General features: G+C 35.9%; 1 protein-coding gene across 2 annotated transcripts in view; it reads left to right on the forward strand.

Moving 5' to 3' along the window:
- The window catches only part of EPHA3 (EPH receptor A3), a 359,545-nt gene extending 339,960 nt beyond the window's left edge, over window positions 1-19,585 (forward strand). The window contains exons 16-17 of one of the 2 annotated variants that reach the window (XM_021689408.2): window positions 10,348-10,503; window positions 16,817-19,585. In XM_021689408.2, the coding sequence (XP_021545083.1) occupies window positions 10,348-10,503; window positions 16,817-16,922 (262 nt within the window). In that variant the 3' untranslated portion in view covers window positions 16,923-19,585. The remainder of the gene's footprint in view (window positions 1-10,347; window positions 10,504-16,816) is intronic. The other variant, XM_021689410.1, reaches the window with a different exon arrangement.
- Window positions 19,586-20,533: the final 948 nt, after the last annotated feature.

Genomic DNA, 20,533 nt, shown 5'->3' on the forward strand with positions numbered 1-20,533 from the left:
TGGGAAGATATATAAGCAGATGGTCAAGGTGTGCCAACTAAAAACTTAGATATTGCAAGAGGTGGTGAGAAGAGAAGGGAAGTTATATTAAATTTTATGTTGTGTTTGTCTTCCAGTAATTGATTTATTTTCCTGAAAGTAGTGTAATTGGAGGAGACATACATGAATTTGAAGTTTAGACAGTACATCGACATGAAACCACAGATGTTCAGTTAGCAGTTACTTGGTGCCAGCCATTCTACTAGGCCCTGTGGTGATTAGCTGTAGAGAAGAAGTAACTTTTGAATGCTGGATGAAATATCATTAGGCAGATAAGATCATACCAGGCTAGGGGAACATTGTGCAAAGAAACAAGATACACAAAAACTTAAGATACTTCCAGATTTTTTTGCATCATACAATTCTGCTGGAATATAGGATAAAAAAAGGCAAGGATGATAGCTCATTTCATGAGATAATGGAAGATTTCATGGCATCATTGGAAATCTGGACTTTTGTCCATGAGGAAAAGAGGAACCATGGAAGATACTTAAGTGACATGTGGTGGGGTGCCTATAGAATAGTTCTCTGGCAGCTAGTCCTAAGAAGAGCTGAAGGTAAAGAGGTTCAAAATAAGGAGTTGGGAGGTGATTTCAGTTGTCTAAGAAAGGGCTTCCTCTAGGGAAGAGCAGAAGAAACAAAAAGAAAAGGTATGAATTCAGAAAGTTTTACTGAAGTGTTATAGGACACGGTGGCCAATGAGGTGTGCAGAGTGACAGAGGAAGTATCAGAGAGTCCTTCCAGGTTTGGAACATGGAGGACTATGAGAACAGTGCTCTCACTGACTGCATAGGAAGGGCATAAGGAAGAACAGGTCTGTGAGACAGATGAGCATTTTGGAACAATGACACCGAGTCCCACAAGAAACTAGACGTTCACATCTCAAACTGGGGAAGAGTAAAACTGGGCAATCAACATAAAGTCTTCTCTCTGTAAAGATAATGAAAAAACCTCACGGTCAGTAACTTGCTTAGGGGTACAAATCTCAATCCAATAAGGCTGGGCTTGTTGGTTTGTTTAAGATTTTATTTATTTGAGAGAGAAAGGGAGAATGTGAGAATGAGCCAGGGGAGGAGCAAAGGGAGAGGGACAAGCAGACTCCATGCTGTGCACAGAGCCCGACATGGGGCTTGATCTCAGGTCCCCGAGGTCATAACCTGAGCTGAAGTCAAGAGTCAGATGCTTAATCAGTTGAGCCACACAAGCGCCCCGGTAATGCTTGTTTTTATCTCAAATGTATCTCTTTTTATTTTTCTAAAATTATAATTTCGAATTAAAGCTCATATGTCCCATGGATTATCAGGAGACTTTATGATAAAGAAGATGTGGTCTATATATACAATGGAATATTATGCAGCCATCAAAAGGAATGAGATCTTGCCATTTGCAACGACGTGGATGGAACTGGAGGATGTTATGTTGAGTGAAATAAGTCAAACAGAGAAAGACATGTATCATATGACCTCACTGATATGAGGAATTCTTAATCTCAGGAAACAAACTGAGGGTTGCTGGAGTGGGGGGTGGGGGGGGAAGGATGGGGTGGCTGGGTGATAGACACTGGGGAGGGTATGTGCTCTGGTAAGCGCTGTGAATTGTGCAAGACTGTTGAATCTCAGATCTGTACCTCTGAAACAAATAATGCAATATATGTTAAGAAAAAAAAAAGAAGAAGAAGAAGATAGCAGGAGGGGAAGAATGAAGGGGGGAATCGGAGGGGTAGACGAACCATGAGAGATGATGGACTCTGAAAAACAAACAGGGTTCTAGAGGGGAGGGGGGTGGGAGGATGGGTTAGCCTGGTGGTGGGTATTGAGGAGGGCACGTTCTGCATGGAGCACTGGGTGTTATGCACAAACAATGAATCATGGAACACTTCATCTAAAACTAATGATGTAATGTATGGGGATTAACATAAGAATAAAAATAAAATAAGTAAAAAAAAAAAAAAGATGTGAGGCTTAGGTCAAAACTCATTTTTCATTTTTATTTCATATGAATGTCTGATTGCTCCAACACCATTTGTTGCAAAGATTATCCATTCTCTATTCAATTGCTTTTGCACCATGTAAAAACTTAACTGGCCAAACAGGGAAATGTAGAGCAACTGATAACTAGTGTGAGATTTCTTTTTGGGTGATGAACATCTTCAAAAGTTAGATTAGGATGATGATCAGACAACTCTGTAAACATTCCCAAACCACTGAATTGTAGAGTTTAAATGAATGGATTTTATAGTATGTAAATTATATCTCAATAAACCTGTTAATTGAAGAAAAAAAAAAAAAAGGAGACTTTATGGATAGTGGAGGGTATTGGTTCACAGAGGTTGACACTGGGCCATCCCTCCTCCCAATCTGTCAGACTGAACTTTTGAGCTTCTCCATGCTACTTCTGGCCTGCCTTGGTGTCTGGGGGTCCCTCTGAAGCCTCTAAATGCCTCAGTCACTCAGTCCAGAACCAAAATGTCTACAAGAGCTAAGAAGTTAATTGAAATGGGTGAATGCTTCCCTCCTATGTAACAGGGTGTGATAGTAGTTCATGGGGATTTCAGGCCCATCTTAAGGGGATTGTAGAGCCAATTAATGTCAGTGGTTGGCAGTCCTAAAAGAAAAAAAAAAAAGTATGAAACATTCATAAATATCTCAGAACATTAACCCACTGCATAAACTACCCAGAGAGAAAGAAAACGGTCTCTTTACAGCTTTGGGGAACAGTACAAATCACAGCGCAGAAGGATACGAAGTGGCTGGTAGAAACAAGGCACAGAATTACAAATGTGACTTAGACCATTACTGAATCCACAGCTCAGGGAATTTTCCAAAAGTGTATAGAATGAACTGTTATCAAAAGCTGCTAATTAGTGGGGTGGGGGTGGGGGCGAAGACAACTGAGAGAAAAAAGCCATTCAGTTAAGCAAGGGTAATAACATTGTGTCCTTTTAGAGAACTATTTTGATTCTTTTAGAGTGATACATGAGATACATGAGTCTGCTTCTCTCCCTGCCCCTCTCCCTCTGCAACCCCCCCTCGTGCTCTTTCTCTCTCTCTCTCAAATAAATAAAATCTTAAAAAAAAAAAAAGAATTGAGGAAATCTTTCTTAAAGAAGTTCTTGATAGAAAATACTTCCATGGGGCGCCTGGGTAGCTCAGTCAGGTAAGTGTCTGCGTTCCGCTCAGGTCCTGATCCCAGGGTCCTGGGATCACAGAGCCCCACATCAGGCAGAGGCAGCCTGCTCTCTCCCTCTGCCTGATGCTCCCCCTGCTTGTGCGCGCTCTCGCTCTCTCTAATAAATAAATAAATATTTTTTAAAAAAGAGAAAAAAGATATTTCTATAAAAATAAATAGAAAATGGTCTTACAATGATAAAGTTTCTCCTACTTCCTAACATATAATTTCGTTATACAGATAGGAGAATTAAGCAAAATTCATTTTAGCCTGGTGGCTCAGTTGGTTAAGCATCTGACTCTTGATTTCAGCTCAAGTCATGATCTCTGGGTGGTGAGATCGAGCTCCGCGTGGGTGTGGAGCCTGCTTGGGAATCTCTCTCCCTCTCCCTCCCTGCCTCCACTCTAAGAAAATTTTAAAAAATCATTTTTTAAAAGAGACTATTTTGAAGAATTAATTTTGTATAATTTAAATATCTTTTATGATACATATTTTATACTATATAAGTATTCAATTGGTTTTATATTATATATAAAATATAGCTCCTGGATTTAAATAAATTAACTTATTTTTATGAATGTAGCTAAATTAAAAATAAAGAAAACAATAGAGGAAAATGAGAGATGAATTAATTCATTTCTATTTAGGCAGTAAGATGCCCTTTTTAATTTTTGGATATTTATATAAAATGATTTAGATAAGTTATTTTTTTCTTTAAATTTACATAATTTTTATACTTCAGGCAGTTGGATTCTTCAATAATATTTTAATTTATGGAGTACAAATTTTTGGCATAAAGTATTAAATAATACATTCCATGTATTTAGAATGAGGTTCTAAAGTGAAGGTAACCAATTCATGGCATCAGGTCTTAAACAACATATTGAATTGTAATTTTTTTAAAAGATTTATTTGTTTTAGAGAGAGAGGGCATGTGAGTGGGCGGGAGGGGCAGTGGGAGAGGGAGAAATTCTCCAGCAGACTCCCTACTGAGCATGAAGCCCAACATGGGGCTTCATCTCAAAACCCTGAGATCATGATCTGATCTGTTGCTTAACCACCTGAGCCACCCAAACACTCCTTTAATTGTAATTTAGAATGAGGTTCTGCAGATCCAATTACACTCAGTTAATTTATTGAAATGATTAAAATATATTGTTCCATTGCATTGACCACTAACTTTGAAGGGATTTATTTTTATTAACTTGCAGGATAAATAGGAGCAAACATAAGCAATACTAGTAATGTTTTCCTGTTACTGGCACTAAATTAGTGTAAATAAAATGCTTCTGATTTCCAAGAAAACATAATTATTTTTGAGAATAACTGTTTTGACAAATACCACATCCTTTAAGAAGTCTAACAACCAAAACACAATCTATTTATCAACGTGACTTTGACCTCCAATTCTGAAACTGACAGGGTGACTTCCCTCACTGATCAAATATGATGCAGAACCTTTTAGAGGGAAGCAAGTGTGCCAAAGACCCAGATGATTTCTTTTTTTAATCTTAAAAATCAAAGTAGGTAATTTTGCCGCTGGGAGGAATTAAGCCAGATGTAATAGCTGTAACTGCTAAGATTCTTATCCTTAAGGCCTAGAGATAACTAAAATAAACACAATGACTTTATTTCTCCTTAATGTGTCATTTACATACTACTTTCCTGTTCGGAACTCTATATACTCAAAATTATTTTTAGTTTCTGATGACAAATTAAATTTTCTTAATCTTATTTGGAATTTTTAATGTTAGTGATAAAACAATCAAGATTGTAATAATCCACATGTAAAAAAATGGCAAATACAAGATTTCCCCCCCTGAAATATGGTGAAAATACACTATTTCAAATAAAAAATTTAATAATTAATCATAAAAGACATTGGAAAATTAGATTACTAGTTTCTGACAATGATAAAGATATAGTTAATATTCTGCCTTTAAGAAACTATTCTTGAGTACATATATTCCCTGAAACTATTCAGAACAACAAAATGTAGATAATTATAGTGATATAGTGTACGTCTCCATGTTATTGACATTTACTTCTAAACGTAGTTGGGATCTACTTACTTATTCAGGAAATGTGTCTTAATCATTATTTTTAATACATGAAAAATAAAGCTGTTTGTATACCAAAAGGAGTCTTTTTATATTCTAAAAGGATAACTTAACATTCAATCCTAGTGATTTGGAATGCTAATGCAATAATGAAATAACCTCATTATGAGAAGACATTCTTGGGACTGCAGTTGTTTACTGACATTTGGTCCCCGATATCAGGTGCTAATTAGTACGAAACCATTTGCAGATAAAATAGGGAGTTGATGGGAAGAAAATATATGTATACCTCTTTAATGCAACGGTATGAAAATCCCTAAAAGAATAATTCACGAGCCTAAATAGAAGGAGGGAGAGAGAAGGGGGAGGAAAGTTATTTTTTTGCTTCCCCTGAGCAAACATGTAATTTCCATGATTTCTTTTTAATGACTGCGATCTGCGGCCAGTAGGTACTGATTTATGAAAAGCTGTAAAAGATCAGGTGGAACTCGGCAGGACATCGTTTACAGCTGCATGGATTGAAACCTATCTAATTTGTCTAGTAAAAGTGTGAGCTCACGGAGCACATCACCCAGCCTATAAATTTCCCCTTCAGACCCAAGTCTGGGGCTGGGTCTAGAAAAATTAGCCAATGTCTGCATCTGCTCAAAAAGTGCACATTCCCTTGGTGCACATGAAGAGACATCACAGGCTCTTCACAGTGAGAGACAAATTCCTATCCATTGATAAACTCTCCAGATGTCCTCTCCGAGGAGGAAAGGAACCAATTTTTATTTGAATTCCCCAGAGAAATCCTGGAAGTGGAAAAATGAGTCTTTGCAGGGCTGGTTATTCTGAGGTCACTGGCATTAAAAATTAGGCCATTCTTTGTCTTCATTGTACTTTGATCCAAGTAATAAACAGAAAAACTCAGTTGGGGTCACTCTAATCCCTAATCTGCACGTCCTGTTCCATTTCAGTTTGTTTATACTAATTTTCTCTAAACTCTTGTTGAGTCTGGCTATAGTATTGAGTTTAAAAATACAAACCAGTTTGAACTGAGAAAAAAAAATTCTGCATTTTACTATTAGGCACAGTTCATAAATATTCTGAATAAATGTCCTGGGGTTTGATTCTTCATACCCACAAACCCATAAATAAAGGAGTATTGCTGTTCATGGGACCAAGAGTCGACATTAGATTCTTTGCTACAGCTACTGTAGAAATACAAGCTGCGGGATGTGTGTGCGCGTGCGTGTGTGTGTGTGCGCGTGCGTGTGCCCGTTTGCCTGTAGACGGTTTAATATTTTATTGTCTTCTAAGTATGACTTCATTTTTCTTATAAAATTGTCTCACACCTGATTTAATGGGATTCCTATCAATTTTGTTCGCTAATTCAGTGACTTATCTGAAGGGTCCAGTGTTCTATGTAATGCTGGCTAGTGACAAAAGCTATTTCACCCATGAGGGCCATGCTAAAACAATCCAAGAATATCGTGTAAATTTTGGAATCTGGCTTGTGTATCTGTATCTGTAATTCCTCAAATTCCTGGGAAAGAAAACAAAACCAAGAAATTTTCAATTATTAAAATAAACCTTTTTTCAGATGAGTAACTTAGAGTCATAGAAAATTATTTATACAAATGCCCCCGAAGAGAATAATTTATACAATGTTCTATTTATATTGTGTAGTTTTCTAGGTATTCCTTGGAGGAAACAAAATTAGTGATTTTTAAAATAATATCTAATTTTTGTTTCTTTTTTACTTTTTTTAAAGATAACCTCTGAGCTTTAGTTAAAACTAAACCATTATATATAAATGTAAATTATAAACTCTGTAATTTTAGTTTTTAATTTGTTAATCAAATACTTGAGGTAGGGAAAATTGAAATAGTTGAGTTTAGTTTAATGGAAAGAAGGTTGAAAAGCTGTCCATTTTCAGCTGCCCTCCTCTTTATAAATGATCACGAGAGGGAGGAAATTAGCTATTGAGCTATTTTTTCCACAGAGGATAAAAATACAGACAGAACCAAACTGTCATGTTGCCAACTTTTTCTTCAACTCAGTATTAAAATTCCCTTAACATTTCATTTTTATCAAATAAAAAATTAAAAATTTATTTTCATCCAAAAAATTTAATGTATCCCCATCAAAATCCAGATGGATTGTCAATTTACAGTCTTTCATGTGTCTCCCACAGCGGCATGCAGGGTTAGGACATGATAGAAAATTGTTCAGATTTGAGAATATTAGCCTTCACACTTAAGCATGTTTCCTATGGGAGTGAGTTGGAAAAATATTATCAATAGTAATAGAAATCTCCCAATTAAAAATTCCTTTTAAATGTCGGTAAAGTTGGCATATGTGTAGGTTTGCTTTACAGAAAGTTTTTTCTCCTGAGAACATGAGCTTCACCACATTTCCTAAATGATAATCAATGGTTAGTATTCATAGATAAAACACTATGAGGTTTAATTTTATCAGGATGATTCCTTTTGTTTTTATTTCATGCTATTTCTAAAAATATTATTGAATTGGTACTTTAGAGAGCTGAATTTGCTTCTAAAATAAGGATAAATGCATGTTAGTATAGTCTTCATTTGTTTTGATGTCTTCTGGAAATTCTAAATGTTGAATTTAAGCACTTCAAAAAATAGATTCTAAATGTAGAATTTAAGCACTTCAAAAAATAGGCAAAGTATTAATTTTTAATATATAAGAAGATATGAAGTTTAGTTAACAAATCCTGATATTGGGGATTGTTTAAATAATTTTTTAATGTTTTAAGAGCTCAACGCTGATTCAGTTCAACTGCAGTATCACAAAATATGAAAGATTCTGAATGATAACTTTGAAAAGGTATAAATCTAAATGTACCTTCTCAATTATAAGTTAAAGATTAGGCTATGACACACAGTTGTGATGTTAATAATATATATTATTACAGTAATGAAAACAGAAACTACAGAAGTCAGAATAGCATATCCATTTGCAAGCATTGGTTATAGAATCATTGTGAGCTTGCAAAAGTTCTTAGCTATTCTAATGAGGTCCCCAATTATACCTGCTTTACAAGGTTGTTGCCCTATTATGCTCATAAGATTATACATGACTAAACTTCTAGTTGCTCAGAAGGATAATTAACAGCATCACCACATTCCTAGTATTTTTTATAAACTGGGATTTATTGTTATTTTTAAAGTTTTAAAAGCTTCAACCATTTGACTAGATGCATTACCTTACGTCAGAATAACAAATAGCTAACTGATACCATATTACGTGTCCACACATCTCTGAGTATCCCTTGCATATATAATCTTTTTTAAACCTTATTTAATCTTCAGTTGTGTGAAATCTACTGTGATCATCATTTGCATTTTATAGATGAGAAAACAGACAAGATAAGAAAACCACTGAGGTCACGTGGGTGGCTCAGTCGGTTAAACATTGGACTCTTGATTTCGGCTCAGGTCATGATCTCAGGGTCATGAGATCGAGCCCGTGTTGGACTCTTGGGCTCCTGCTAGATGTGGAGCCTGCTTGAAATTCTCTCTCTACCTCTCCATCTGCCCCCCCCCCCACTTGTGTGCGCACGTCCTCTTTTTCTCTCTCTCTTTCTGCTCTTTAAAATAAGTAAAGAAATCTAAAAAAAAAAAAAATAGAAAATCACTGAAGGTCACAAAAATTGTATGTTCTATACCCAGGATTCAACCCAAGACTTACGGTTCCAGTGCCTGGGCACTAGACCACTATCCTTTATGAAATATAAAAATCAAAGAGATCACATCATGGAACCACAAAGAACTTAAGAGAAAACACGGGAAAAGCAACATGAGCAAAGTTCCACCTAAATGGTACAGCACAGTGGCCAAGAGTGTGGGCTTTGGTATAAAATAACTTGTATCTAAATCCCAGCTCTGCCTCTTTTGCCTGAGGAAACCAAGATTTGTGATTTAATCTCTTTTAGTTTTGGTTTCCACATCTATTATAGGGACATAGCATCATTACCTGTTGTAAGAATTAAAGCCCTTATATCTGTGTAATATACTTAGTATAGAAGCATAATGTTCAATGTAATCATTATTGCCATTGTTGTTAATATTCATCTCAAAACAAAGGCCTTCATAACTACTTTTGCTCAAGCTCCTTTCCTTAAGAGGAGAACATAAAGAAGGAGGACAATCAATTTTCTATCTGGTAACGGGCCCCAGGCTTATGAGTCAAAGGACAATTATATGGGTCACTGAGAGCTGAAAAAAACACCCCAAGGGCGTTTTACCAATAGGCGGCTTCTTTTGGATCTCCCAGGGTAAAAATATGGTCCCCTCTGTTTCTTTTATGTCACTACTGTTCCTTTGATTCACCAGATCTTGCAGTTGGTCATAGATCTATGGTCAGACCTGTAATTATATAAAACAATTCTAGAAGTTTCCCTTAATGACGATTGTATTGTGCATTATAAACCATAGTCATTATATCTATTATCTATTTATCTCTCTCTCTTTCATCTTTCTATATCATGAACTCTATTTGATGTTGTCATATATGTGAGAATTTCATTTATTGTTACTCATCTATTTTTTTCTATTCCTTTTGTGATTTTTATTTTTAATGACATATGTGACATTATTTACATCTGTTCTGACTTTATGTCCTGCTGTAATTACAATCTAGGTTATTCAACTGTCCTTTAGACAGCAACCTGTACAATGTCTAAAATGAACTTCCAGACATCTAAGTATTCAGTATGTCATGTCTACTATAACTATATCCTGAATTACCACCCTCTTTGCTAATAGTTAAAGAAATTAAATTATAGAAGTATGTGTGGATCTATTTATGCATTCCACTGGCAAAGTTTCAATGATTTACAAAGCGGTCGTGAGCGGAGAAGGGACGCACTGAGACAAGATGATTACACAGTATTCTTGCAAGCTGCCAGCTTGAATAGATGAAGCCTTCATGGCAGATAAATTCCACAAATAAACAGGAACACCACATGAAGTCTGGAAGTTCCTGCTGATGTTGGTGTCAAATTTTGACACGCAGCAACTCTGCTGACTCCTGATCTCTCTTCCTTTGGTGTTTTCTTTTCTCGCAGGCCATCAAACCTTCTTCTGGACCAAAGCAACATCGACATCACTACCTTCCGCACAACAGGTGACTGGCTTAATGGTGTCCGGACAGCACAGTGCAAGGAAATCTTCACAGGCGTGGAGTACAGTTCTTGTGACACCATAGCCAAGATTTCCACAGAGTAAGAGAAAGTTTTTAAGACTGAATGATTCTGTAATTTCTAGTGGACATACATGTTTTGGATTAATGAGTTATACATTTTAGCTGAACCTCTGAGGTTCTTACTGTCTTCTGTAACCACTAAGCTCAGTCCTGGGCCTCTTTGTCAATGACACCTTCTAGATTTATGTGTGTTGATGTGTCTTTCCTCCCTCACCATAGCTCCCCGCAATAGGTATCTTTGTTGAATATGACCTTTCTCAGATAGACCAACAGATACATACCCATTCCCAGCCCCAATGACCCAAGTTCTTAATTTAAGACGTAAGAAATCATAACATGATGATTAGAGCATTCCTGCATTTGTGCTTTTCTGTAATTTATAACAAAGCCTAATCTCCATGGAAGTGGAAAACTTAAGAAGTAAGTGGATAAGCTGGCATACAGGGAAACACACTAAAGTCTAAAAGTAGTTTTCACATCTACTAAATAATTGTATATCATCATCTATTATTGAGTGTCTACCCTGTGAAGGGTATCATGTTAGAAAATGAAGTTATAAATATGTTTAAGACATAATATTATTGTTTTCCTTAAAAAGCTTATAGTCAGATTGGAAAGATAAGATATGCATAATTAGTATGCATTAATTAGTATTAATTTATGGTTCCATGTGTAAAAGTCAAATATCAAGTATAACATGCTGTGTTTCTTAGACAGGGATTTTCCTAATAGGAATTCTTTGATGCGATCACATGGGCTTAAGGAAAAGGGGGTTTATAAGGAATCGAGTGAATCCAGTATATATTCAATAAAATTCGTCCTCACTCACAGGGTATCGTAATTGGGAACTGGAAAATGAAGAGCCAGAAGCCATATTCTCCATCTCTCTGTGAATGAAAGCCAATTTAATTCACTTCCTAATGTAACTGCGTTGTTTTTCTTTTTTTTGCACAGTGACTTTTTTTTTTTTTTTGCATTTCCCTGCACAAGTTCCTTTAGTCTTATCCTCTCCATCCAATATCTTAATATTTAAATGTTGAATATTTAAAGACTTTCATGGTCACCCCGTTGGTCATTTAAACAAAGTCACCGTGGAGATCCACAAATTAGATATCAAAAAGGAGTGTAATTAATAGAGTGTAATTTACAGTGTAATTAATAGAGATACAAGTGCCTAACAAATAGGTAAAGTTTACCAGTTACGACATAGCATTCCAATCGGAAACACAAAAGTTCACAAAAAGATCTTTAGGAAGGGTATGCTTCTACTGAAAAGGAGAATGTCCTCTTAGAAAATAAACCCACTCCAGTCTATTTGACACATGTTGCCATTTCTGTATGAAGTGGAATGTAATGTTTATTGAATAGACTTCTGACCCAATCAACAATACTATTTGAGTTTCTGTGGTAGTTATTTTGATCAGACAGAGCCTCAGGATATATTAATGTTTTTCGATATTTTTATAAATTCTTATTTTAGTAATGTAAACAATTAGGGTTATGCTCTACAAGTCACCTGCTTCATAGCACAGAAGCATAGCAAAGAACAAACACAAAAGTTGGACATTTCTGCACCATTGCCAGATTTCCAAAGGCAAAGGTATACAAATGTTTATTCTCCATCAAATATCAACACTCAGAGCTTTGAGATAATGAAAAAGCATACTGAAGTGGATTAGCAGAACACTGTTAATATGATTAACTGCTAGCTCACAGTTTAAATAGAGTCAGATGTTAGGAGCTGTGAATGTGGTAAGAAAGCTATTTGCTTAAAACGATGAAGTGGGGGCATTTGTTCTACTTCCAAGTTTGGGGCACATTTGTCTCCACAGTCCATTGTTGGACGGTGAGCTCTCTTTGGCTGGTGAAAATATTTGCACTTAATTATTATTATTTGAACGACCCATGAATGTACAGGGAAGTTGAAAGCTGACTTTTCCTGGGAGACTCCACTCTTTCAGATTTGTCCTTCACACTAAGCCAGATGGTTCCACATCTCTCTGTACTTCAATCCCCACAATGTTTTTCCTCCTGTCCTTTCTCCTCCAGTGCAGGGACAGCATAGAATTAACATCTATCGACCTAAAACTCCTTGAAAATAATTGTTTGCCTTGTGTATCTCTGCGGTGTGTTGTCCTTCATGCTCCTAGTTTATATAACAAAAATGAGAATTTATAAAGAAATACATAATACACAATTTGGGGAAATCGAATGAGGCAACATTTTTACCTCAAATATTATAAAATATTTAATTTGGTATTTCATCCTACCTTTTGCAGTCTTGGGCTTTTTTGTTTAAATGTGATTCCTTCGTGCCATCCAGACTCAATTTGGAAATGATTTTCTTGACCAAATAACTCTTTTGAAAGAGAACAGAATGCCAAAAAAGCATATTGAATTTCTTTTTTTCTTCTATCCGGACTTTAAAGTTACAGAAAAAGATCAGTAGAGCTTAATATTCAAATAAATAATTATCTGTTTCAGTTAGTGTAGGGACTTCATTGACACGCAAGTTAATCATCTAATTTTCAAATGAAATCCAGAAAATATACAGCGTTGTTCAGTCAAAATAACGCATGTTTTAAAATATTATTTCATAGCCTACAATGGATTTAGGGAGGTTAATGTGAAAGGGGAAGAGAGAACAAGAAAGGGAGAGAGTGCTTATAGAAACTGGAGAGAGAATTGAGTGTGTGGAATGAATATTAGGCGGATTAATTGCTACCGGTCATTCTCCTGCACCCTTGGATGCCATTCTCACAGTGTCATCACCTATCCTTTGCCTTTGAAGTGCCATCCAGATAGCTTATTAACCTCTGGTCTCCATCTTCAGCTGCTCTTTAGACTCGAACTTTTCCACTGCTCTTCCGAATAGGGTAGTCAAAATGAGATAAGCACGTGGGAATGTTATTTAGACTGCAGGAGCTGGAGTTGTAAACATACAACTACTTTGGACTTGGCAGGCTGGGGGTAGGAGACATTTTGACAGGGGTAGGGAGGATAGAGGGGACGTAAAAATCCATGCTAAGGTATAATCTAAAGAGATAATTACTTTATCTTCTCTCGTAGAATCCTTTGCATTGAATATATATGAAATTATGTATCTATTTGCTTATGTTGGGTTCCAGGCACAGAATCTGAAATAGTTTTATGCACAAGATTTCTTGAGGAGTGCTTTTGGGATATACATCTATCAAAAAAAAGTGATGGGGGGGAAAAAGTGATGAGGGGGACACTGGGCTGAAGGAGAAGACTTGTCCCTTCCTATAGGAACAAGAGTCCTGGAGCTGGGCTGGCCCTTCAGCCTTGTTCCAAACTGATCTGTGAACTCTCATCATCTTATTTTTTCTAGTCCCTGGGGTATAGGTGCTTTGGTTCCATAGAGAGGATCAGGACCAAACATCATAGCATATATTACTCTCTTACTATGCTTACATTTCTCAAAGAGCTTGGAATTTATTATATTAACTTGAAACATTTTTTTCCTGCTTTCCATGATTATCATTTTGGTTTTTAAAGTTTTTTTAAAGATGTTTTTAACTTATTTGTCAGAGAGAGATAGAGCACAATCATGAGGAGTGGCAGGCAAACGGAGAAGCAGACTCCCCACTGAACAGGGAGCCAGATGTGGGACTCGATCCCGGGACCCCAGGATCATGCCCCGAGCTGAAGGGAGACCCTTAACTGACTGAACCACCCAGGAGTCCCGATTTTTTAAGAAGGTTAAAAGGAAGACAGAGAAAAAAATTGGCAAGTCATAAAAAGTATAATATAGAATTGGAAGAAAGATGAGAGAAGAAATACAAAAAGATTAGGGATCTATTGATTTGTACAAATATATTTATATTTGCCCTGTTTTCGGTCTCTAAATTCCTATAGTTTAGGGATAAGGGATAAGAAAATGTTTGTTGTTCATTTAAAAGATAGATCCATGGTGTGTGTGTGTGTGTGTGTGTGTGTATATACAGAAACAAAATCTATATATATATAAGATATAATCTATCTATCTATCTATTTATATAAAGAAGCAAAATCTTGTACAACACATATTCTCACATATTCTCATAAACAGCCTCTGTTACTCCAAGTGAGAGTTTCATTATCCACAGTTACACAGAGTGGCAAGCCTGGTGTCACCATATCTCCCCACTAGTCTTCCTGGTGAAGCAAGGCTGCTGGAGTAAAATCAGAGAGGCCTCAGGCAAGATACAAGTTGTACATTGAGAATTTATAAGCCCCTTGAATGGTAGTAGGAAGGTAACCAGCAGGTCATCAGGATTTCATTCCCAGCCTAGGTGATAGGAATGCAACCCAGTCTTGGTTAATTTTCTGTAGCAGATGCATAAATATCATGTAGATTGCTTCTAAAATGGTTACCCAGGGTCTGCTTGCACACGTTTGTTGCTTGGGAACCCATTTCTTAATAAATCAATTGGTCCATTTCTGTGTAATTGAAAACTCACAATTTTCCTTCTTTTCTTTATGATCAATGTGAACGAGCCCCTTCTGTGTGTTTCTGTGTGTGTGTGTGTGTGTGTGTGTACGTATTTGCATGCATACTTTTCCTTCTGGCCATTCTCAATTAGCCTGGCACTCCTTGCTAAGTGATACTTTACTCCTCTGTCACCTTCCCCAGGTAAACATATTTTAGACTATTGGTTCATTCTTTATTAAGTAGATATTGAGCCCCTACTAAATGATAGCCATTGTTCAGGGTGTGGTTGATAAGCAGAGTACAAAACCAACAAGAATCCCTGTTCACATGGAATTTACCTTCTTGTGGGACAAGATAAAGAATAAAGAAAATAAATCAGAAAGAAAGGCAATATGCTGCATGGTGATAAATGCTTTGGAAGAAAATGAAACAAGAAAAGAAAATAGGAAATGCAGGTATGAATGCAAGAGGTTTCACAATATTAAATAGGAGGTCAGGGAAGGTGTTCCGAGAGGGCTATGTTTGAGTCAAGACCTGAAAGAGGTGAATATGTGAACAAATTCCTTGAATCAAGGTTATTTAATTAATGATTTGCACATGCTTAGCTAAGTTTCTCTGCACCCCCAAATGAAATTCCTTTTGTTCTTAAAATCTTTATTTTTATGCCTGGTTTCTAAGTTTAAACTATTTTAAGTTAAATATTTTTGATAAATGGGAATAGATCCTAGTCACTGCTTCTACTTGGAAAGGAATTTATACTTTAAAGAAATTGTTCCAGTTATCTAAGAACAAACTACCTCAAAACCACAATAACACAATAATACAATAACAAACTACCTCAAAACCACAATTTTATTGTATATAACAATGTCATGGGTTATGGATTTGGGCAGAGCTCAGGTGGGTGATTCTTCTGCCCTAACGTTGGTGTTGACTGAAGCATTCATCTGACATGAATCTGGTCTAGTCTGGAGGGCTTGAGATGGTTTCATTTATGTCTGCCCTGGTGCAGACGGCTGCAGAGCTGACAGTGTAGACTAAATGCTCACACGTGGCCTTTCCAGTGTTGTAGTCTCGAGGTAGTCAGACTTACATGGCAGCTCAGGGCCCAGTGAGGGTGTCTCAAGAGACAAACGGAATATTGTAGTTTCTCAAGACCTGAATATGGAAATTGATACTGGGTCACTTCTAGCATACTCTTGCAGTGAAAGTGGTCCCCAAGCTGGCTCAAATATAAGGAAATAGGTTAATGCCCTGCAAAGAATTTCTGATCATCTGTATTCGTTTCCTAGGGCAGCCATAATAAATTACCACAAACTTATTGTCTTAAACCACAGAAATTTATTTTCTCACATTTCTGGAGGTCAGAAGTTGGAAATCAGGGCATTCACAGGGCCATATTGATCCAAAATCTCTGGGGCAGGGGAATCGTTCTTTGCCTCTTCTGGCTTCTGGTACATTCTAGCATTCCTTGGCTTGTGGCAACATAACTCCAATGTCTGCCTCCATCTCTACATGGCTTTCTTGTCTGTGTCACATTGTGTCTAAATATAGTTTCATTGGATTTAGAGCCCACCCTAATCTAGTATGATCTCATCTTGATCCTTGTCTTGATTATATCTGCACAGACTCCATTTCCAAGTAAGTTCACATGGTGAGGTTCCAGATGGACAGAAATTTCGAGGGGATGCTAGTCAACCCACTAAACCATCTATTCTTCCATAACGATAGAGGTGGAATGATCAGGATATAGTACATGGATGATGCAAAAATCAGAAAATTAAGTTCAAAGCGCTGGGATATATGATTGTGCAAGCTTTGCTGATCGAAAATCTTCTGTTTACATACTCTCCAGGAAACCAGGATTCTCATCAGACATTTTCTTCTTTTTTCACAGCGACATGAAAAAGGTTGGTGTCACTGTGGTTGGTCCACAGAAGAAAATCATCAGTAGCATTAAGGCTCTAGAAACACAATCAAAAAATGGTCCAGTTCCAGTGTAAAGTGTTATTTCTGGAAGGAAACGGTGGCTGTGGAAGATGTAGCATCATTCTATAGACAGGCGATAACTCTGGAGATGCTGGTGGCAAGTCCAAGCCCAATAAGACACTCAGATATGAATACAAATGCCTTAACATGGAATTGAAAGACTCTTTATTTTCCCCTATCATTTAGTGGATGGGAGGGGGGGGTTATTTTGTTTTGTAATTGCTTTTTTATATTAGTGGATGGGTTAAACTAAAATTCTTCAGCGTGGAATGATGAAGAACTAGCCTAGAGCCATTGATCATAAACTGATTATCATAAAAGCAGAACAAGTGTAATAACAAAATGAACATGGTGGCTCTGTTTACTAATAGCCACAAAAGAAAAGACTTGTGATATTTTTATACACAGAAGAAATCTGTAACAGGTATTTTGTTTCTTTAAAAGCAAGCAAAATAGAGGAATTTATACCTCAAACTATCTGGCCATATATACTACCTTTTCCATTGTATTTTTCTCTTTTATCTGTTAAAAGCATTTAGAAGTGAAGTCTGTAGTTGTTTTAAGTACTATACATTTTTAATTGTTAGCTTCTTAAGTATTACCGTGTAAAAATGTCTTAATTTTGAAGAAAAGTACATATTTATTTTCTTTTGAATTCTTTTTTATTATTTTCTATTTATGCCTTGATGATTTAATTAGGATTTGTTACAGCCAAGTGCCAAATGTTCTTTCAAATTGTCAGCAGTTAAAAAACATGGTAAACTAGACATGGGGAATGATGGGTTTCTTTTCAGAATTTCTGAACCAACAACTTTTCTGTACCTATATCCATATATAAAAAGAAAGAAACCGAACCCCTTCCCTGTTCATACACTACTCAAATCTCAGTTTGAATTATCCCATCCATTTTTGTCTCTCCATTTATTACAAATGGTATGCTCCTAATTTAGTGTAATATACTGGTTTGTATGTAATGGATTCTCAATGACATACCTGCCTTGCTCTGGTGCTTAGGAGACCATCACCTCCCTCCATTAGTAAAGGAGCTACATTAGAGCTCCTAGGTAGAGAATAGCTATACTGGAAAAAATTGGAATCCTATTTAGATTGCTGCATTAATTGGCAATAAAGCCTAGAGGCCAATGAATGAGTCAAAAAATCACTTGCTGACTGGCTTTGAAATGTCACTTAATATCTTTGCTTAAAGTTGTTGAGCTGTTTATAGGGAATAATGAAAACTAAACTACTCATCTGCATCATTGAGGTTTGGTTAATTTAATTAAACATTTTGATCATCAATAGCAGGTATTATTATCTTTAAGAGTCTTCCACTGAAATACACCTGTTGTAATTTTGGTGTATAACTTAGAAGCTATGAACTTCTCTGCATTTGTTGAGCATCTGATTTTCAAACGAGCTGGTTATCTAGCAAATGACTCAAAATCTGTAGACAATGGAGAGATCTCCCATTGCAGGAACTTAGATTTACTGTTCCATAGGACCTAATATGAGTGTACTCAGTAATGTTTGAAAAGATATACCTGATGGAGATTTAGCCACTAATCTATTGTGAAGCAACATTTTAGTTCTATTTATATTCTTTCTAACGCTGATAGGATCATGTTATGGGAATAGGAAATAAGAAATGCATATGTCACAAGAATTGAAAGAATAAATCAAAGCTGCAACCCTTATGTTCTTATGCAAAATGGGACACTCTACAGCTTACAGTCACAGATCAAACTTCACAAGTGCTAATCTGTTGTAAATTTAGTGTAATAAGGCTTAGGTTGTGTTCCTTCATGTATGGGATTATTTCTTAGATTTCTGCAATATTCCTTATAGTCAAATCATCCTACTAGAATTCTGTATTGGATATATAAGAGCATGAATTTTTAAAAAGATATATGCAATTATGAAATTAATTACAAATTTTACTTATGCCTGCTAGAAGCCGTTAAAAGACTTTTTTTTTTTTAATCAGACATTTTGTTTGTGTTGTGGAATGTTCATTGAGCCCTAAACCCGGCTTCAATCTCATTTTTTCCCATACTGGCATTTACTTTCTTAGGTACTATTCTGAGCATACTCAAAATCTGTGCATTTTATAAATTAATAGAAGTTGAGAATTGCTAGATCTATTTCACTTCTTTTGGCTGTGGTTTCCATTTGAAAGTAGAGATTATATACACAGTATATTGCTCTTCATTTTTTCCACTATTTTTCTATCTGACCCTTATAAATTTACTTTACATGCTTTTTACCCTGTACATATGTAAACATAACAGTGTACGATTCTTAACTGTGGAGTAGAGGTACTAGAATGCTGATGGCCATCTCTTTGTACAGGACCTGCATTGACTTTCAATAAACATGAAACCACACTTCTTCACAATGTTATGTACCATATTATCTGTTTTGTATCTTAAATTTGATTTACATATATTATTTATTTCTGGTAACTTGCCCAGTTTATGCTAAGTATCAATTAAGCCATGTATAAATGTGATATGATTGGCAATATGTATTTACTTTAAACTTGTATTTTCAAAAATTACTCATTTAGTTTATATTGTACAATGTAGATGGCCTCTTACTAATGTAAAATGATTTGTAGTGGAAACATTTATATTTTTATAATAAACATAATGAAAATATTTTTTACAGATTGGAATACAGAAGTGGTCTTTGAAGCTTTTTTAAATATTATAAGACATGTGCTTATTTAAACAGCAAAATAATGAAATTTATATAAGCCACAAAGAATGTGCTTCTGTTTCTTTTTTCTCTATTAGTGAGGAGGGTTCATGTTATATAATCCACTTTTTTGTCTAAATCTCATTATCAATAAGCTAGAAAAAATAAGTAGTAAATATTATCTTCATTGTTAAAAAGCACAGCTTTATTAAGCAAATATCTTTTGATTATAAGTGACAAAAAGCAAATTAGCTTAAGGAAAAAGAGAATTTTGAGCCCATGTGGCTTAAAAGCCTGGAGCTAAATTTCCTAGCTGAGAGATCCAGTAAGATCCAGGAGTAAGTCTTTTATTCTTTGTCTTCCTCACTTGACCCTATTTTTCTCCCAACTGAGTTAGTTTGCAAACTATCTTTTAAAATATTGCTCTAGTTAATTTAATTCTACATTGTCATTCTTGTGGGATAATGGTTGCCTTCATGCTTTGCTTGGCTCACGGGCCCTTTGTGAATCATTTTGAGAAGGAAAGTGAATACTGAGATTGGCAAGTACTTAGTCATGTGCTTGCCCTTGGAGACAGTGGGTGGGGTCAAGTGGAATTGATGATCTACAGGATTAGAGGTATCAGAGTGGTTTATGTCCAAAAGAAAATCAGAATTTCATTTATGAAAAAAGAGGGAAAGAATTTTGGACAGGCCAATAAAACAAAAATGAAAAGGAAACAACCACAACTGCAAATAGCATCTAAGTAACACCTGATACTTCTTATAAAGTAGGTCCATCGTCATTTGTAGTCTATTTAAAGAAGCTGATTATACATGAAAACCAAAAAAAGCTAACTAATAATATAAGGCAAGGTAAGTTATCAAGAATTCCATAGAGATAAAGTCGATAGGGAGATGTCACAAAACAGGTCAGATTTAAGCTTACC

The sequence above is a fragment of the Neomonachus schauinslandi genome, chromosome 1, assembly GCF_002201575.2.
Source record: "Neomonachus schauinslandi chromosome 1, ASM220157v2, whole genome shotgun sequence".
NCBI lineage: Eukaryota > Metazoa > Chordata > Mammalia > Carnivora > Phocidae > Neomonachus > Neomonachus schauinslandi.